At 43.8% G+C, this 15,017-nt stretch overlaps 1 protein-coding gene and 2 gene segments (V, D, J or C); all 3 read left to right on the top strand.

Moving 5' to 3' along the window:
* The window catches only part of LOC133366938 (uncharacterized), a 122,430-nt gene that overhangs the window by 15,104 nt on the left and 92,309 nt on the right, over positions 1-15,017 (top strand). The window contains exons 5-6 of the mRNA XM_061590487.1: positions 10,732-10,797; positions 11,174-11,463. Of these exons, the coding sequence (XP_061446471.1) occupies positions 10,732-10,797; positions 11,174-11,463 (356 nt within the window). The remainder of the gene's footprint in view (positions 1-10,731; positions 10,798-11,173; positions 11,464-15,017) is intronic.
* On the top strand, positions 1,484-4,201 carry LOC133365974 (T cell receptor alpha variable 4-like). The segment is given in 2 exon segments: positions 1,484-1,678; positions 3,147-4,201. Coding segments are annotated over 2 exon segments (381 nt in total).
* LOC133365973 (T cell receptor alpha variable 26-2-like) lies at positions 4,362-5,590 on the top strand. The segment is given in 2 exon segments: positions 4,362-4,710; positions 5,015-5,590. Coding segments are annotated over 2 exon segments (411 nt in total).

The raw sequence follows: 15,017 nt of genomic DNA, 5'->3' as shown, positions 1-15,017 counted from the left end.
GATGGCCTTATAGGCCCCTTCCAACTCTACTATTCCATGATTCTATGATTCTAACTGTGATGCTTTTCCTCGTTAGTACGCTGATTCCCGCCTCTACAAACTTTTGATTTTAACACTTGTTTCCTAGGGCCCAACCTGCACTACCCATCCAAAGTAGTATCATACCACTTACAGCAGTCATGGCTTCTCCCCAAAAAATTCTGTAGGAACTGTAGTTTGTGAAGGGAGCTGAGAATTGTTAGGAGATGCCCTATTCCCTTCACCAACGTATGATTCCCAGAGTGGCTTAAAAGTCAAATCCCTTTTCCCAGGGAACTCTGGGAATTGTAGCTCTGTGAGGGGAATAGGGCTCTCCTAAGAACTCTCAGCACCCTTCACAAAAGACAATTCCCAGGACTTTGGGAAAAGCTATGACCGACTAAAGTGCTTTGACACTGCTTTGACTGTAAAGTGCAGATGGGGCCCCAGTTAGTTGCACCCCATTTGGTTGTAAGCTGAAATCATGGCAGGGGCATCTCGAGACATTTTGCTGCCTGAGATGGACAAAATGGTACACCCTACCCCGAAACTGTATGCGCAGAACCCGCCTGGACTGGTTGTTGCATCTCATTTAACACTGCTGGCAAGATAGCAGGGCCCCCTACACCAGAGGAAACAAGCCAGATCATGTGACAAGAGGAAGCAAGCCTGGACCATGTGACAAGAGATAGTGATGGCTGTGGTCTCAGGAGGATCACCCAGAGGCTGGTGCTGCTGTTGATACAGAGCATCGGCCACATGAGGCAGTTGCCTTACTCTGCCTAATGGTAGGACCGGCTCAGATTGATTTGTAAAATGCAGTGTTCCAGCTGGCAGGCTATGTGTTTTGGTCAGAGCTTGGAAAAGTTACTTTTTTGAACTACAACTCCCATCAGCCCCAGCCAGCATGGCCACTGGATTGGGGTGATGGGAGTTGTAGTTCAAAAAAGTAACTTTTCCAAGCTCTGGTTTTGGTTATCCCCCCTCCCACGCCCTGTCCCATTCTAAGAACACACAGACAGATAGAAATCTGGGGTCTTGTTTATGGTAGAACATCAGAGGAGCCCTGCAGGTGGATAAGGCCAAGGAGAAATTTGCACTAAGATGCTGAAGAATTTCCATGAGGATTCTTTTCTGAAAAAATTGCAAATTGCTGCAGAAATGCAGAGAACTGAATTTACGATTGGGAATATGAGAACCAGCATTGACAGATTGACCACTGAGCGTTGGGCCTTCTCCCGATGCTTCCATCTTTCAAGACATGACAGCATTTCCATATTTTTATGGTAGACTGTTCCGTTCACCATCTCACGTTTCATTAAAAAAACAAAAATCTTCCTTGCTTGCTTTCAAAAGCCTAGGTCCTCTCACCTGCAGAGGCAAGCTAAACAGAACCACAAGCAAAGCGTGTGGTAACAAGAATGGAAAACCACAACTGGTGAAACCAGAGTAGCAAGGTGGAAGCAAGACTCTGGTGAGGCAGCTCGTCTTCTCTGAATGTTGCAATCAGATGGTGGAGAGACCCCGAGGAACAGCAGCTTTAATTGCTGAGGGTCCATTTTTGAACCCGGGACAGCTCTGAATCGGTTGGATCTAGACGGACCAATCCTCACCATGCTCTTTGCTTCATCATTGATTGCATTGTTGGCTTTAGCTTCAAGTGAGTAGCATTTGAGAAAAAAATATCCACATTTACTTCAACATTTGTTCACATGACATTTTCAAATTCTTCTCTCAATCAGTGTCTGTGCCAGTCTCTCCCTTGGCTCAGCATGGTATTCTATATCCCTACAAAGATTTCCTCCTGGTGTTCAATGTACAGCAGAAATTGTAATCTCTCTCTCTCTCTCTCTCTCTCTCTCTGAGATCACCGATGGTGTGCTTTTGCTAAAGTCCTGCTCACCTGGGCCTTTCCCAACTGCTAATATTTCATTCTTTTGTGTTTCTGACTGCTGTTGTTGTTATTGTTTCTATCCAACCCTCCCTCTCAAAGGAGTCCAGGGCAGTGAACAAGAAAGTAGTAAATCAGTATAATGAAAAATAAACACCTATTTCATAGTTGTTGAACTTACACACCTGCTTGGAAGTTTTAATTGTCATCTATTGATTTTAATGCTTTTTAGGTATATCGTGAACCACTGTGAGAGTACACATTTCTGAATGAAAAGTGGCACCTAATTAATTAATTGGAATGAGGGCATATGCACAGATTAATTAATATCCCTCATTACGGAATCCGTTCCCAATGCAGCTATATGCAACAAGCAAATATCAAGACATCGGCTGTTTCTGTCCGCCCTCCAAGCACTTCCATTCAGTGATGGAAAATGCTTCACATGTTGATTTCTGCCTGCCGTATGCCTCTTTCCATAGAATAAGGTGGCAACTCAATTAAAAAAAAAAATCACTTGACAGGGTTCCTGTGGCTATTGCCCTATCTGGTCCAAAAAGGAAATGAGGGCAGGGAGGGGGCAGAGACGGCTCTGAAGGGATTTTCGAATGACACGCTTTATTAACTTTACATGCAAAGAAATAATTTCAGTGGTAGTGTTTAACTGCAAATGTCCCCATTGTATACATTAAACTGATGGGGACATTCATGATAAACACTTCCAGTGATTTTTTTCCCGTTTGGGGAAAAATCAACACCACTGATTTTTCCCCTGTTTGGTTGGCTTCCCAGGAGTCCTTCAGTGCAAAACTGAAAAGATCAAGCAAGATCCCTTTGTGGTACCCCAGATGGAAGAGAGCTAAACATCTTAAATAAATAAATAAATATCCAAGCATATGTCCCCATTATTGCATGCAACTGGCATAAAACAACATATCAGCTAGTTCCTCTTGATTTCTGCCCAGTATGAATCCATAGTTTTAGGGGGCAGCCCAACAAACCAAAATCACTTACTAGTGTTCGAGTGGCATTTGTGCTATCTGGTCCCCAAAGGTATTGGGGCAGGTGGAGAGTACAGTTGGTGAGAAGCTGTGTCTTTGAGGGGTGTCTTGGGATGGCATACTTGTGTGGGATGGCACACTATCTACTTTGCTTATAAGTAGATAATGCAAGTGGTAGTGTGGATCCATGAACATCCATCAGCTTCATAAATACACCTGTTCGGTTGGTTTCCCAGGAGTCCTTCAATGCAAAGCTGAGAAGATCGAGCAAGATCCCCTTGTGATATCCTCTGATGGAAGAAAGCTAGACCTCTCTTGCAACCACTCCTCTGCTACAACAGCTAGTACAATCTTTTGGTACCGGCAGCTCCCCAACAAGCCTCCCACTTTGATGGTCTATGGACATCTTTCAGGAGAGAAGAGTAGCGATCCAGAGGGGGTCTTGCTTCTCACCAAAGACCGTAAAGGCAGCATTTTCTCCTTTACCAGCGTGACCTTGAATGATTCTGCAACGTACTACTGTGCACTGAGTGACACAGTGCTACACTCTGGTGTCTCTCCTGTGCAATAACTCCTGCATTCTGGCTCTGAAGGAAGGCTTAGAGGTCAATGAAAACACATCACTGTTTTCTCCCTGCAGAGAAGGCTGTTAGGAATCACGGCAGGGAGAATGTTGTTGCACTCAGTTGCTGCTTGAGGGCCTTCCGTGGGCACCTGGATGGCCACTGTGAGAACAGAATGCTAGACTAGATGAACGTCTGACCTGATCCAGCAGGCTCTTCTCTTCTTTTGTTCAGGGTAACAAAGACAAAGTTCAACCAAGGCCATTGACAACCATTTGAAAGTTTTCCTTGACCCACTACACTCAAGACTGTCTAAAATTGGGAACATGGGCTGGAAAGTCTTGGCAGCTCCAGATACAGCTAGAAACCTCCTAGCATCTAGTCCGGAAAACTCATCTCACAGTGGCCAAATAGGTGCCTTTGGTCTTTATGGCCACTGTTTGCCCCCATAAGTAAGGAAGAACATGAACTGGAGTCAGCTACTGACTTTGACAGATGTCCACAAGATGAGATGTTTGGGCTCTCCACCATCCTATCTAGAATTCTGGTCTGGAAGCTCTCAGCACCCTGTATAAAATCATACTAAATTTTGAGACTTATGTTAACGTTTGGTTGTTGTGTATTAGGTTTTTGCAAACTACCCTGTGACTATTTTTGGTGAAGGATGGAAAATAAACAAGTAAATAAATAATTCCTGCATTAAGCAGGGGGTTGAACTTGATGGTTTTATGGGTCCCTTCCAACTCGACTATTCTGTGATTCGAAACTTCTTGTAGTTATGATGACAGAAGCAACTATCAGGTCATGCCTGCACCCACAAGGGGGCAGTGATGCTACTGCACAGTTTCATTCTTGGCCCCTCTCCCCTTTTTGTTCAGCTAAGGCAACACCCACAAAATATGCCACAGGGTGACAAGGAAGAAGCCTGTGGCTTCAGTCCCACCTTTGATAGGGAGATGAATAACATCAGCTGCAGAGATGGCACATTAGCCACTTCCTAGAAGAGAAACGCACAAGGGGTTAAGTTAGAGAGGGGAACTCAAGCCTCTTGAAAGGCAGCTTTTGGCACTCCGTGCTGCAGACCACCAGTTCTTTGTAACCTACTGGCAGAGGTGACTTACCGCTGTGGATAAATTTGAAGACTTACCCGTTTTGAATAAATTGGGTCTAGACACAGACATAATCCTCACCATGATCTCCAGGTCAGCATGTGTGATGTTCTTGGCTGTAACTTTAAGTGAGTAGACTTTTTAAAATCTCAATTTCTTTGAACATTCACTCTTTAAAAAAAAATCATAGGAACATAGGAAGCTGCCTTATACTGATTCAAACCATTGGGCTCCATCTAAGTCAATACTGCCTACCCTGACTGGCAGTGAATCATCAGGTTTCAGGCAGGGAGCCTTTCTCAGCTCTACCTGGATATAGGTTTGATTCAGTAAAGCTCCTTGATCCAAATCTTCAGCCCTTTCTCTATCCCAGAGCTGGTAGATCTGATGTGCATGGAATTGCCAAATTTGTCTTTATAAATTTTGTTGTAGGTACCCCTGGAATAGCTCAAAAGGTCAACCAGCCAGAAACAGCTACAGCTTTTGATGGAAAACCTTATCACCTGAGCTGCAGCCTGTCTTCCGAATCAAGCGATATAATCCACTGGTACCGGCAGTTCCCAGGGCAAGGACCTCAATATATTGCTGGTGTATATCCAGGGCAATCTCAGGAAAGTGCTGATCCAAAGAGCACATTGTACGTAGACCAGGACAAGAAATCCAACACTCTTGAGCTCCATCGGGTCACTGTGGCAGATGCTGCAGTGTACTACTGTGCTCTGAGTGGCACAGTGTGTCAGGGAGGGACCATCCCTATTCAAAAACTCCTCTCAGAGGCTGAGCAGAGGAGGAGCTAAGGCAGGTGCAGGGAGAGAGTCAGCACACAACAACATGCAGCGTAAGCTGGTGTAGCAAAGGGGTTTAGTGTTGATCCAGGAAATCAACACAGTTCAGATTTCAACGATGCTTCAAACCCATGAAGTAGTTTTGAGGCAACCACCATTCACTTAACACCAACTCAATCTGAAATATGGGGATATGATGCCAAACTGATTTTCAAAGCCAGGACGATTGACCATAGCTCGGCGGTAGAGCACCTGCTTTGCATGTGGAAGTTTCCCAGGTAGAGCTGGGAGAGACTCCTGCCAGAAACTCTGAGCTAGATGGACCAATGGTCGGACTTGGTATAAGGCACCTTCTTGTGTTCCTATGATGTCATGCGCATAAATTATGTGAACCCTTAGATGATGATGATGATGATGATGATAATAAAAATAATAATTCAGAAACTGTTGTGGAAATGTGTAGAACTGAACTTAAGAGTGGGAAAATGAGACAAACTAAAATGGACAGATTTATATCTACATAGATTTTATTGGGGGCGGAGAACCTCAGAACAGGGGACTGAATGGGGCCTTCCAGGCCTCTGTATCTGGCTCTTGAGACTTTCCCTCAGCAGCAGCCCCTGGCCAGCCTTGTTGTGTGCCTTCCTTGGGTGCTTGGCCCAGCTGGAACGTGTTTTTCAGCTTCAGTAATGGGCTTTGCGTGCCTGCCTCAGGTGGAGACTGGATGAGGTGGCTCTCCTGTGAGTGGGGCAGTGAATCCTCTCTGGGGTTTAGTCTAAGGGGCTGTCCAAGGTGCTGAAACCTATTCCCCAAATCACCAGCCTCCAGTGCCGGGATGGATGATGGAGAGAAGTATGGGTCCGAGTGCATGTGTGTGTATGTGTGCAAACGTCCAGCTTTTGTGTGGCTGGAATGTCGCCTACTGTGCAAAGGTTAGAGTCACATCCATTGTTACATCCACATTTGCCTTTGGCCCCATCCACCTCTTACATTCACCCTGTCCAAGATTGTGCACAAGGAAATGGGACCCATGGGCTGAAAAACGTCCATCAGCTTTGTCCCAGACTGTCCTTCCATTTTAATGTGCCACAGAGTTGATTAAAGCACTGTCTATTCCCAGTCTGTTTCGTTTTCAGATGTGTTCACCCAGGAGCCTATTTGGTCCTATTTCCACTTTAATCTGTGCTTTTATTTTCTTCAGCCCCCACAAAAAAAGAAACATCCACAGAAAAATTCATATTCAGCACAGAATTTAGATGTAAATATTGAGCTGGACTTCCGCCAAATGTTGGTGGATAACTCAGCTCTGATTGGCCCATTTATGATATTCATAAATATCAGATCCTGCAAACACCCCTGTTTCAAGACAGCACCAGATCCCAACCAACCCCCTGCCCCCAGGAATGCAATGTGGTGCTTGTGCAGTGTAGTAATTCTCTACCCTGTAATGCTCAACAGAAGGTTTGGGGGACAGTTCACTGACAGTTCTAAACTGATGACACAATCCAGGTTTAAAATTGCTGTGTAGAAGTGGCACGGGTGGTGGTGGGATGCTACGGACTAAATCCAACTAACTCGTACTCAGACTGGACCCATTGAGATCAACAGATATGACTAATTAAAGTCCATGGGATTCAGTGGGTCTGCTCTGAGTATGATTTAGCTGCATAACATTTGTTGAATTAAAATAACCTGAGTATAGAGGATTCTGGGTATCTGAAAATATGCTTTCTGCCTGTGTCTGAGGGCAAAAACTGCAGGGTGTGGGAAAACAACTAAGAGAACAGTTAGCTAAGCAAAAAGTCTTTGTAGTTTCTTAGCATTTCCTTGAAGTATTTTGTTTACAACAGTATAACCAGCTTCACAGTGTAACACCTTTTTGCTAGGAAGTACTCCCTAACAGCATCCCCATTACTCCCTAACATGTCCTAGCAATTTATAGATTATCAGAATGCTTTGAACTAAGGAATGTTATATGCATTACACTTGCCCAAAACAGATGTCCACAAGATGTCCACTTAATACTGGGAACGATCTATCGTCCCCCTGATCAAAATGCTCAGGGAGACCTTGAGATGAGATATGAAATTGAGGAAGCATCCAAACTAGGAAATGTGGTAGTAATGGGTGACTTCAACTACCCGGACATAGACTGGCTGCATATGTGTTCCAGTCATGACAAAGAAGCAAAGTTTCTAGATATTCTAAATTACTATTCCCTAGATCAGTTGGTCATGGAACCGACCAGAGGGACGGCAACCCTGGACTTAATCCTCAGTGGGGACCGGGACCTGGTGCGAGATGTAAGTGTTGTTGAACCGATTGGGAGCAGTGACCACAGTGCTATTAAATTAAACATACATGTAACTGGCCAAATTGCCAAGAAAATCCAACACGGTCACATTTGACTTCAAAAGAGGAAACTTCACAAAAATGAGGGGATTGGTAAAAAGAAAGCTGAAAAACAAAGTCCAGAGGGTCACATCACTCGAAAATGCTTGGAAGTTGTTTAAAAACACTATATTAGAAGCTCAACTGGAGTGCATACCGCAGATCAGAAAAGGTACCGCCAGGGCCAAGAAGATGCCAGCATGGTTAACAAGCAAAGTCAAGGAAGCTCTTAGAGGCAAAAAGTCTTCCTTCAGAAAATGGAAGTCTTGTCCGAATGAAGAAAATAAAAAAGAACACAAACTCTGGCAAAAGAAATGCAAGAAGACAATAAGGGATGCTAAAAAAGAATTTGAGGAGCACATTGCTAAGAACATAAAAACCAACAACAAAAAATGCTATAAATACATTCAAAGCAGGAGACCATCTAGGGAGACAATTGGACCCTTGGATGATAAGGGAGTCAAAGGTGTACTAAAGAACGATAAGGAGATTGCAGAGAAGCTAAATGAATTCTTTGCATCTGTCTTCACAGTGGAAGATATAGGGCAGATCCCTGAACCTGAACTAACATTTGCAGGAAGGGATTCTGAGGAACTAAGACAAATAGTGGTAACGAGAGAGGAAGTTCTAAGCTTAATGGACAATATAAAAACTGACAAATCACCGGGCCCGGATGGCATCCACCCAAGAGTTCTCAAAGAACTCAAAGGTGAAATTGCTGATCTGCTAACTAAAATATGTAACTTGTCCCTCGGGTCCTCCTCCGTGCCTGAGGACTGGAAAGTGGCAAATGTAACACCAATCTTCAAAAAGGGATCCAGAGGGGATCCTGGAAATTACAGGCCAGTTAGCTTAACTTCTGTCCCTGGAAAACTGGTAGAAAGTATTATTAAAGCTAGATTAACCAAGCACATAGAAGAACAAGCCTTGTTGAAGCAGTCCTGTCTCAGTAACCTATTAGAATTCTTTGAGAGTGTCAACAAGCATATAGATAGAGGTGATCCAGTGGACATAGTGTACTTAGACTTTCAAAAAGCATTTGACAAGGTACCTCACCAAAGGCTTCTGAGGAAGCTTAGCAGTCATGGAATAAGAGGAGAGGTCCTCTTGTGGATAAGGAATTGGTTAAGAAGCAGAAAGCAGAGAGTAGGAATAAACGGACAGTTCTCCCAATGGAGGGCTGTAGAAAGTGGAGTCCCTCAAGGATCGGTATTGGGACCTGTACTTTTCAACTTGTTCATTAATGACCTAGAATTAGGAGTGAGCAGTGAAGTGGCCAAGTTTGCTGACGACACTAAATTGTTCAGGGTTGTTAAAACAAAAAGGGATTGCGAAGAGCTCCAAAAAGACCTCTCCAAACTGAGTGAATGGGCGGAAAAATGGCAAATGCAATTCAATATAAACAAGTGTAAAATTATGCATATTGGAGCAAAAAATCTTAATTTCACATATACGTTCATGGGGTCTGAACTGGCGGTGACCGACCAGGAGAGAGACCTCGGGGTTGTAGTGGACAGCACCATGAAAATGTCGACCCAATGTGCGGCAGCTGTGAAAAAGGCAAATTCCATGCTAGGGATAATTAGGAAAGGTATTGAAAATAAAACAGCCGATATCATAATGCCATTGTATAAATCTATGGTGCGGCTGCATTTGGAATACTGTGTACAGTTCTGGTCGCCTCATCTCAAAAAGGATATTATCGAGTTGGAAAAGGTTCAGAAGAGGGCAACCAGAATGATCAAGGGGATGGAGCGACTCCCTTACGAGGAAAGGTTGCAGCATTTGGGGCTTTTTAGTTTAGAGAAAAGGCGGGTCAGAGAAGACATGATAGAAGTGTATAAAATTATGCATGGCATTGAGAAAGTGGATAGAGAAAAGTTCTTCTCCCTCTCTCATAATACTAGAACTCGTGGACATTCAAAGAAGCTGAATGTTGGAAGATTCAGGACAGACAAAAGGAAGTACTTCTTTACTCAGCGCATAGTTAAACTATGGAATTTGCTCCCACAAGATGCAGTAATGGCCACCAGCTTGGATGGCTTTAAAAGAAGATTAGACAAATGCATGGAGGACAGGGCTATCAATGGCTACTAGCCATGATGGCTGTGCTCTGCCACCCTAGTCAGAGGCAGCATGCTTCTGAAAACCAGTTGCCGGAAGCCTCAGGAGGGGAGAGTGTTCTTGCACTCGGGTCCTGCTTGCGGGCTTCCCCCAGGCACCTGGTTGGCCACTGTGAGAACAGGATGCTGGACTAGATGGGCCACTGGCCTGATCCAGCAGGCTCTTCTTATGTTCTTATGTTCTTATGAGATGTTTGGGCTCTCCACCATCCTATCTAGAATTCTGGTCTGGAAGCTCTCAGCACCCTGTGTAAAATCATACTAAATTTTGAGACTTATGTTAACGTTTGGTTGTTGTGTATTAGGTTTTTGCAAACTACCCTGTGACTATTTTTGGTGAAGGATGGAAAATAAACAAGTAAATAAATAATTCCTGCATTAAGCAGGGGGTTGAACTTGATGGTTTTATGGGTCCCTTCCAACTCGACTATTCTGTGATTCGAAACTTCTTGTAGTTATGATGACAGAAGCAACTATCAGGTCATGCCTGCACCCACAAGGGGGCAGTGATGCTACTGCACAGTTTCATTCTTGGCCCCTCTCCTCTTCTTGTTCAGCTAAGGGAATGCCCACAAAATATGCCACAGGGTGACAAGGAAGAAGCCTGTGGCTTCAGTCCCACCTTTGATAGGGAGATGAATAACATCAGCTGCAGAGATGGCACATTAGCCACTTCCTAGAAGAGAAACGCACAAGGGGTTAAGTCAGAGAGGGGAAGTCAAGCCTCTTGAAAGGCAGCTTTTGGCACTCTGTGCTGCAGACCACCAGTTCTTTGTAACCTACTGGCAGAGGTGATTTACTGCTGTGGATAAATTTGAAGACTTACCCGTTTTGAATAAATTGGATCTAGACACAGACATAATCCTCACCATGATCTCCATGTCTGTGTGTATGATGTTCTTGGCTGCAACTTTAAGTGAGTAGACTTTTTAAAATCTTAATTTCTTTGAACATTCGCTCTTTAAAAAATAATCATAGGAACATAGGAAGCTGCCTTATACTGTTCCAAACCATTGGGCTCCATCTAAGTCAATACTGCCTACCCTGACTGGCAGTGACTCACCCGGGTTTCAGGCAGGGAGCTTTTCTCAGCTCTACCTGGAGATGATGGGGACTGAGCCTGAAGGTACACAGGTTCGCACAACTATAGTAAAAATGCAGAGGAAAAATTACACCACCACCACCCCTGCCTGCAAACATTCAAAAGCTGCTAAGCACCACAGAGCTGATCTGGACTTGTCCACTGATTTGCTCAGCTAACATTGTGTCTTGTGCCATTATTTTCTCTGCAGAAGGGACTGTTGGACAGTCAGTGGACCAAACAGAAGGCACTGTGGTTGTCAACCAAGGAGACCCTATCTTTCTTCACTGTTCCTATAAATCATCTGGCATTATGTATCCGTTCTGGTACGTTCAGCATCCCAACCAACCCCCCAGGCTCTTCCTGAGAGACATTGGAAAAGAGGACTTGGATGAGGGGCATCTTCTAGGCTTCATAGCCAACCATGATGAAAATCAGAAGACATTCAATATAACCAAACCTGAGAGCCAGCTGAGCGACTCTGCTGTCTATTTCTGTGCTGTGAGAGACACAGTGAGATTGGCCAGAAGAGAAGCAGAACAAAAACAGACAAACAGGAAAGACACAGAATCGAGTAGCCTTTATAGGATATTTAGTGATCCAAACAAAAGCCTAGAGCACATTGAAATTGAAGAATTTTCATGAGGACTTTTAAATGATGATGATGGTGATGATGATTATACATACATATATGCATACATACATACATACACACACACTGCTATATATATATACATATGTGTATGTATGTATGTATGCATATATATATATATATATATATATATATATATATATATAAACTGTTGTGGACATGTGCAGAACTGGACATAAGAGTTGAAAAATGAGACAAACTGAAATTGACAGATTTGGCGATCACCATGCAGAAATCCTCTGGGAAGAATTATGAAGATCAATCAGCCATGAGCAATGACAAGGGATGGATTAGAATATGACACAAAGTTAGCGGCCAACCCTCTTTAAAAGTAAATAGTGGAGAGTCAACCCGGGAATCCTCATTGGATCAGAAAACCGGCAAGGACCCCAAGATCTTCTGATGTGAAACAGTCCTACCCTGCTCCACCCTCCAGAATTGGAGTGCAATCTTCTTGTTGCTTGTTGTTGTTTTTTAAAAGTGCCCATTTTGGCATTGTGGTATATAAATAACAATAAAAATGAATAATAAACAAACTTATAGAACTGGATTTATGAGAGTTGTTACATCATCATCATCATCATCATTTTTAAAAGCCACATAGCTTCTAATTCCTCCAAGGATCACCCATTAAAGTCCTTCACTGGAGATTCGGCAAGATGCACTATAAGTTTGATTCAGAAAAGCTCCTTGATCCCAATCTTCATCCCTTTCTCTATGCTAGAGCTGGTAGATCTGATGTCCATGGAATTGCTAAATTTGTCTTTATAAATTTTGTTGTAGGTACCCCTGGAAAAGCTCAAAAGGTCAACCAGCCAGAAACAGCTACAGCTTTTGATGGAAAACCTTATCACCTGAGCTGCAGCCTGTCTTCCGAATCAAGCAATATAATCCACTGGTACCGGCAGTTCCCAGCGCAAGGACCTCAATATATTACTGGTGCAATCCCAGGGCAATCTGAGGAAAGTGCTGATCCAAAGAGCACATTGTACGTAGACCAGGACAAGAAATCCAACACTCTTGTGCTCCATCGGGTCACTGTGGCAGATGCTGCAGTGTACTACTGTGCTCTGAGTGGCACAGTGTGTCAGGGAGGGACCATCCCTGTTCAAAAACTCCTCTCAGAGGCTGAGCAGAGGAGGAGCTAAGGCAGGTGCAGGGAGAGAGTCTGCAGACAACATGCAGCATAAGCTGGTGTAGCAAAGGGGTTTAGTGTTGATCCAGGAAATCAGCACATTTCAGATTTCCATGAAGCTTCAAACCCATGAAGTAGCTTTGAGGCAACCACCATTTACTTAACACCAACCCAATCTGAAATATGGGGATACGATGCCAGACTGCTTTTCAAACCAGGATGATTGACCATAGCTCGGTGGTAGAGCACTGGCTTTGCACGTGGATGCTTCCTATGTAGGGCAGAAACTCTGAGCTAGATGGACCAATGGTCTGACTAATCATAAAGCAGCTTCCTGTGTTCCTATGACATAATGTGCATAACCGCACGTGACGCTTGATGGTGCAATAGGAAAGTTTTATTGCATCCAGCAACTAAGGATTGGAAAGAATGAGCTTTGTCTTGAGTGTAATGTAATAGATATGCCTCAAAATGTTGAAAAAGGACCAAAACACAAACACAAAAACCAGCGTTAATCTGAAAAAAGAACACAGTGTGCAAAATGCTCCTATATTTAATTTTTAAATACATTTATTTTTATGTCAGGGATTAAGAACCTCAGGCCAGGGGTCTGAATGGGGCCTTCCAGGCCTCTCTGTCTGGCTCTTGGGACTTTCCCTTGGCAGCAGCCCCTGACCAGCCTTGTCTGCCTTTCTTGGGTGCTTTGGCCCAGCTGGAACATGTTTTTCATCTGCAGTAATGGGTTTTGCGTGCCTGTTTTGTTTCCAGATGTGTTCACTCATGAGCCCATTTGGTCCTATTTCCACTTTAATCTGTGCTTTTATTTTCTTCAACACGCCCCCCAAAAAACATCCACAGAAAAACTCATATTAAACACACAATTTATATTCAGCACAGAATTTAGATGTAAATATTGAGCTGGACTTCTACCAAATGTTGGTGTATAACTCAGCTCTGATTGGCCCATTACTCGGGGAAGAGGATCAGGTTAGATCATGTCGGAATTCATAAATATCAGATCCTGCAAACACCCCTGTTTTCAAGACAGCACCAGATCCCAACCAACCCCCTGCCCCCAGGAATGCAATGTGGTGCTTGTGCAGTGTAGTAATTCTCTACCCTGTAATGCTCACCAGAAGGTTTGGGGGACAGTTCACTGACACTTCTAAACTGATGACACAATCCAGGTTTAAAATTGCTGTGTAGAAGTGGCACGGGTGGTGGTGGGATGCTATGGACTAAATCCCACTAACTCGTACACAGACTGGACCCATTGAGATCAACAGATATGACTAATTAAAGTCCATGGGATTCAGTGGGTCTGCTCTGAGTATGATTTAGCTGCATAACATTTGTTGAATTAAAATAACCTGAGTATAGAGGATTCTGGGTATCTGATAATATGCTTTCTGCCTGTGTCTGAGGGCAAAAACTGCAGGTTTTGCCTCCGAGTGAATTCCATCACACAGTCAAACAGATAATTGAATAGTAGAGTTGGAAGAGACCTATAAGGGAATTGAGTCCAACCCTCTGCTCATTGCAGGAATCCAAGTTAAAGCATACCTGACAGGTGGCTGTCCAGCTGCCTCTTGAATGACTCCAGCATTGGAGAGCCAAACCCCCACCCAGGTCATTGGTTCCATTGTCCTACTGCTCGAACAGTTAGGAATTTTTCCCTGATGTTCAGCCTAAATCTGGCTTCATATCTCTTGACCCTATTATTCCGTGTCCTGAACTCTGAGATGATCAACAAGAGATCTTCTCTGTGTGACAACCTTTCAAGTACTCAAAAAGTGCTAAAATATTTCCCCTCAAACCCATTACAGCTTGTAGCACGGATGTATAGTGTTTTGTTCACATTCTGGTTTTGCCCTCAATGATTTCAAACTAGACATCTCCAACCTGGTGTCCTCCAGCTCCTTTGAACTACCATCTCCATCAGCCCCAGCCAACATCTGCTTGTAGTCCAAATGAACAGGAGGGTACCAGGTGGTAGAAACCTGGTTAAAACCAATCAACTAAGCAACCAATCAGCAGTACTTTTATGAAACAATTCTGGTTTCCAGCATATCAGACATCTAAGAATATGCATGCCGGGTGCTTCTTTCCCCACAAGGTGGTGGCACCAGTTCAATTGCAGGAAGTTCCTACAGAGTGTCCGAGGGTTGGTTCTTCCTTAAAATCAGCTCAGGAAAATATGAAAAGCCCAGTCTGGATCAGATCTAAGGTCTGTCTAGTGCAAATATGAAGCATCTGGATTCACACAGT

The sequence above is a fragment of the Rhineura floridana genome, chromosome 11, assembly GCF_030035675.1.
Source record: "Rhineura floridana isolate rRhiFlo1 chromosome 11, rRhiFlo1.hap2, whole genome shotgun sequence".
Classification (NCBI taxonomy): Eukaryota; Metazoa; Chordata; class Lepidosauria; order Squamata; family Rhineuridae; genus Rhineura; species Rhineura floridana.
The sequence above is the reverse complement of the archived record's forward strand: the minus strand, read 5'-3'. Positions and strand labels throughout refer to the sequence as shown.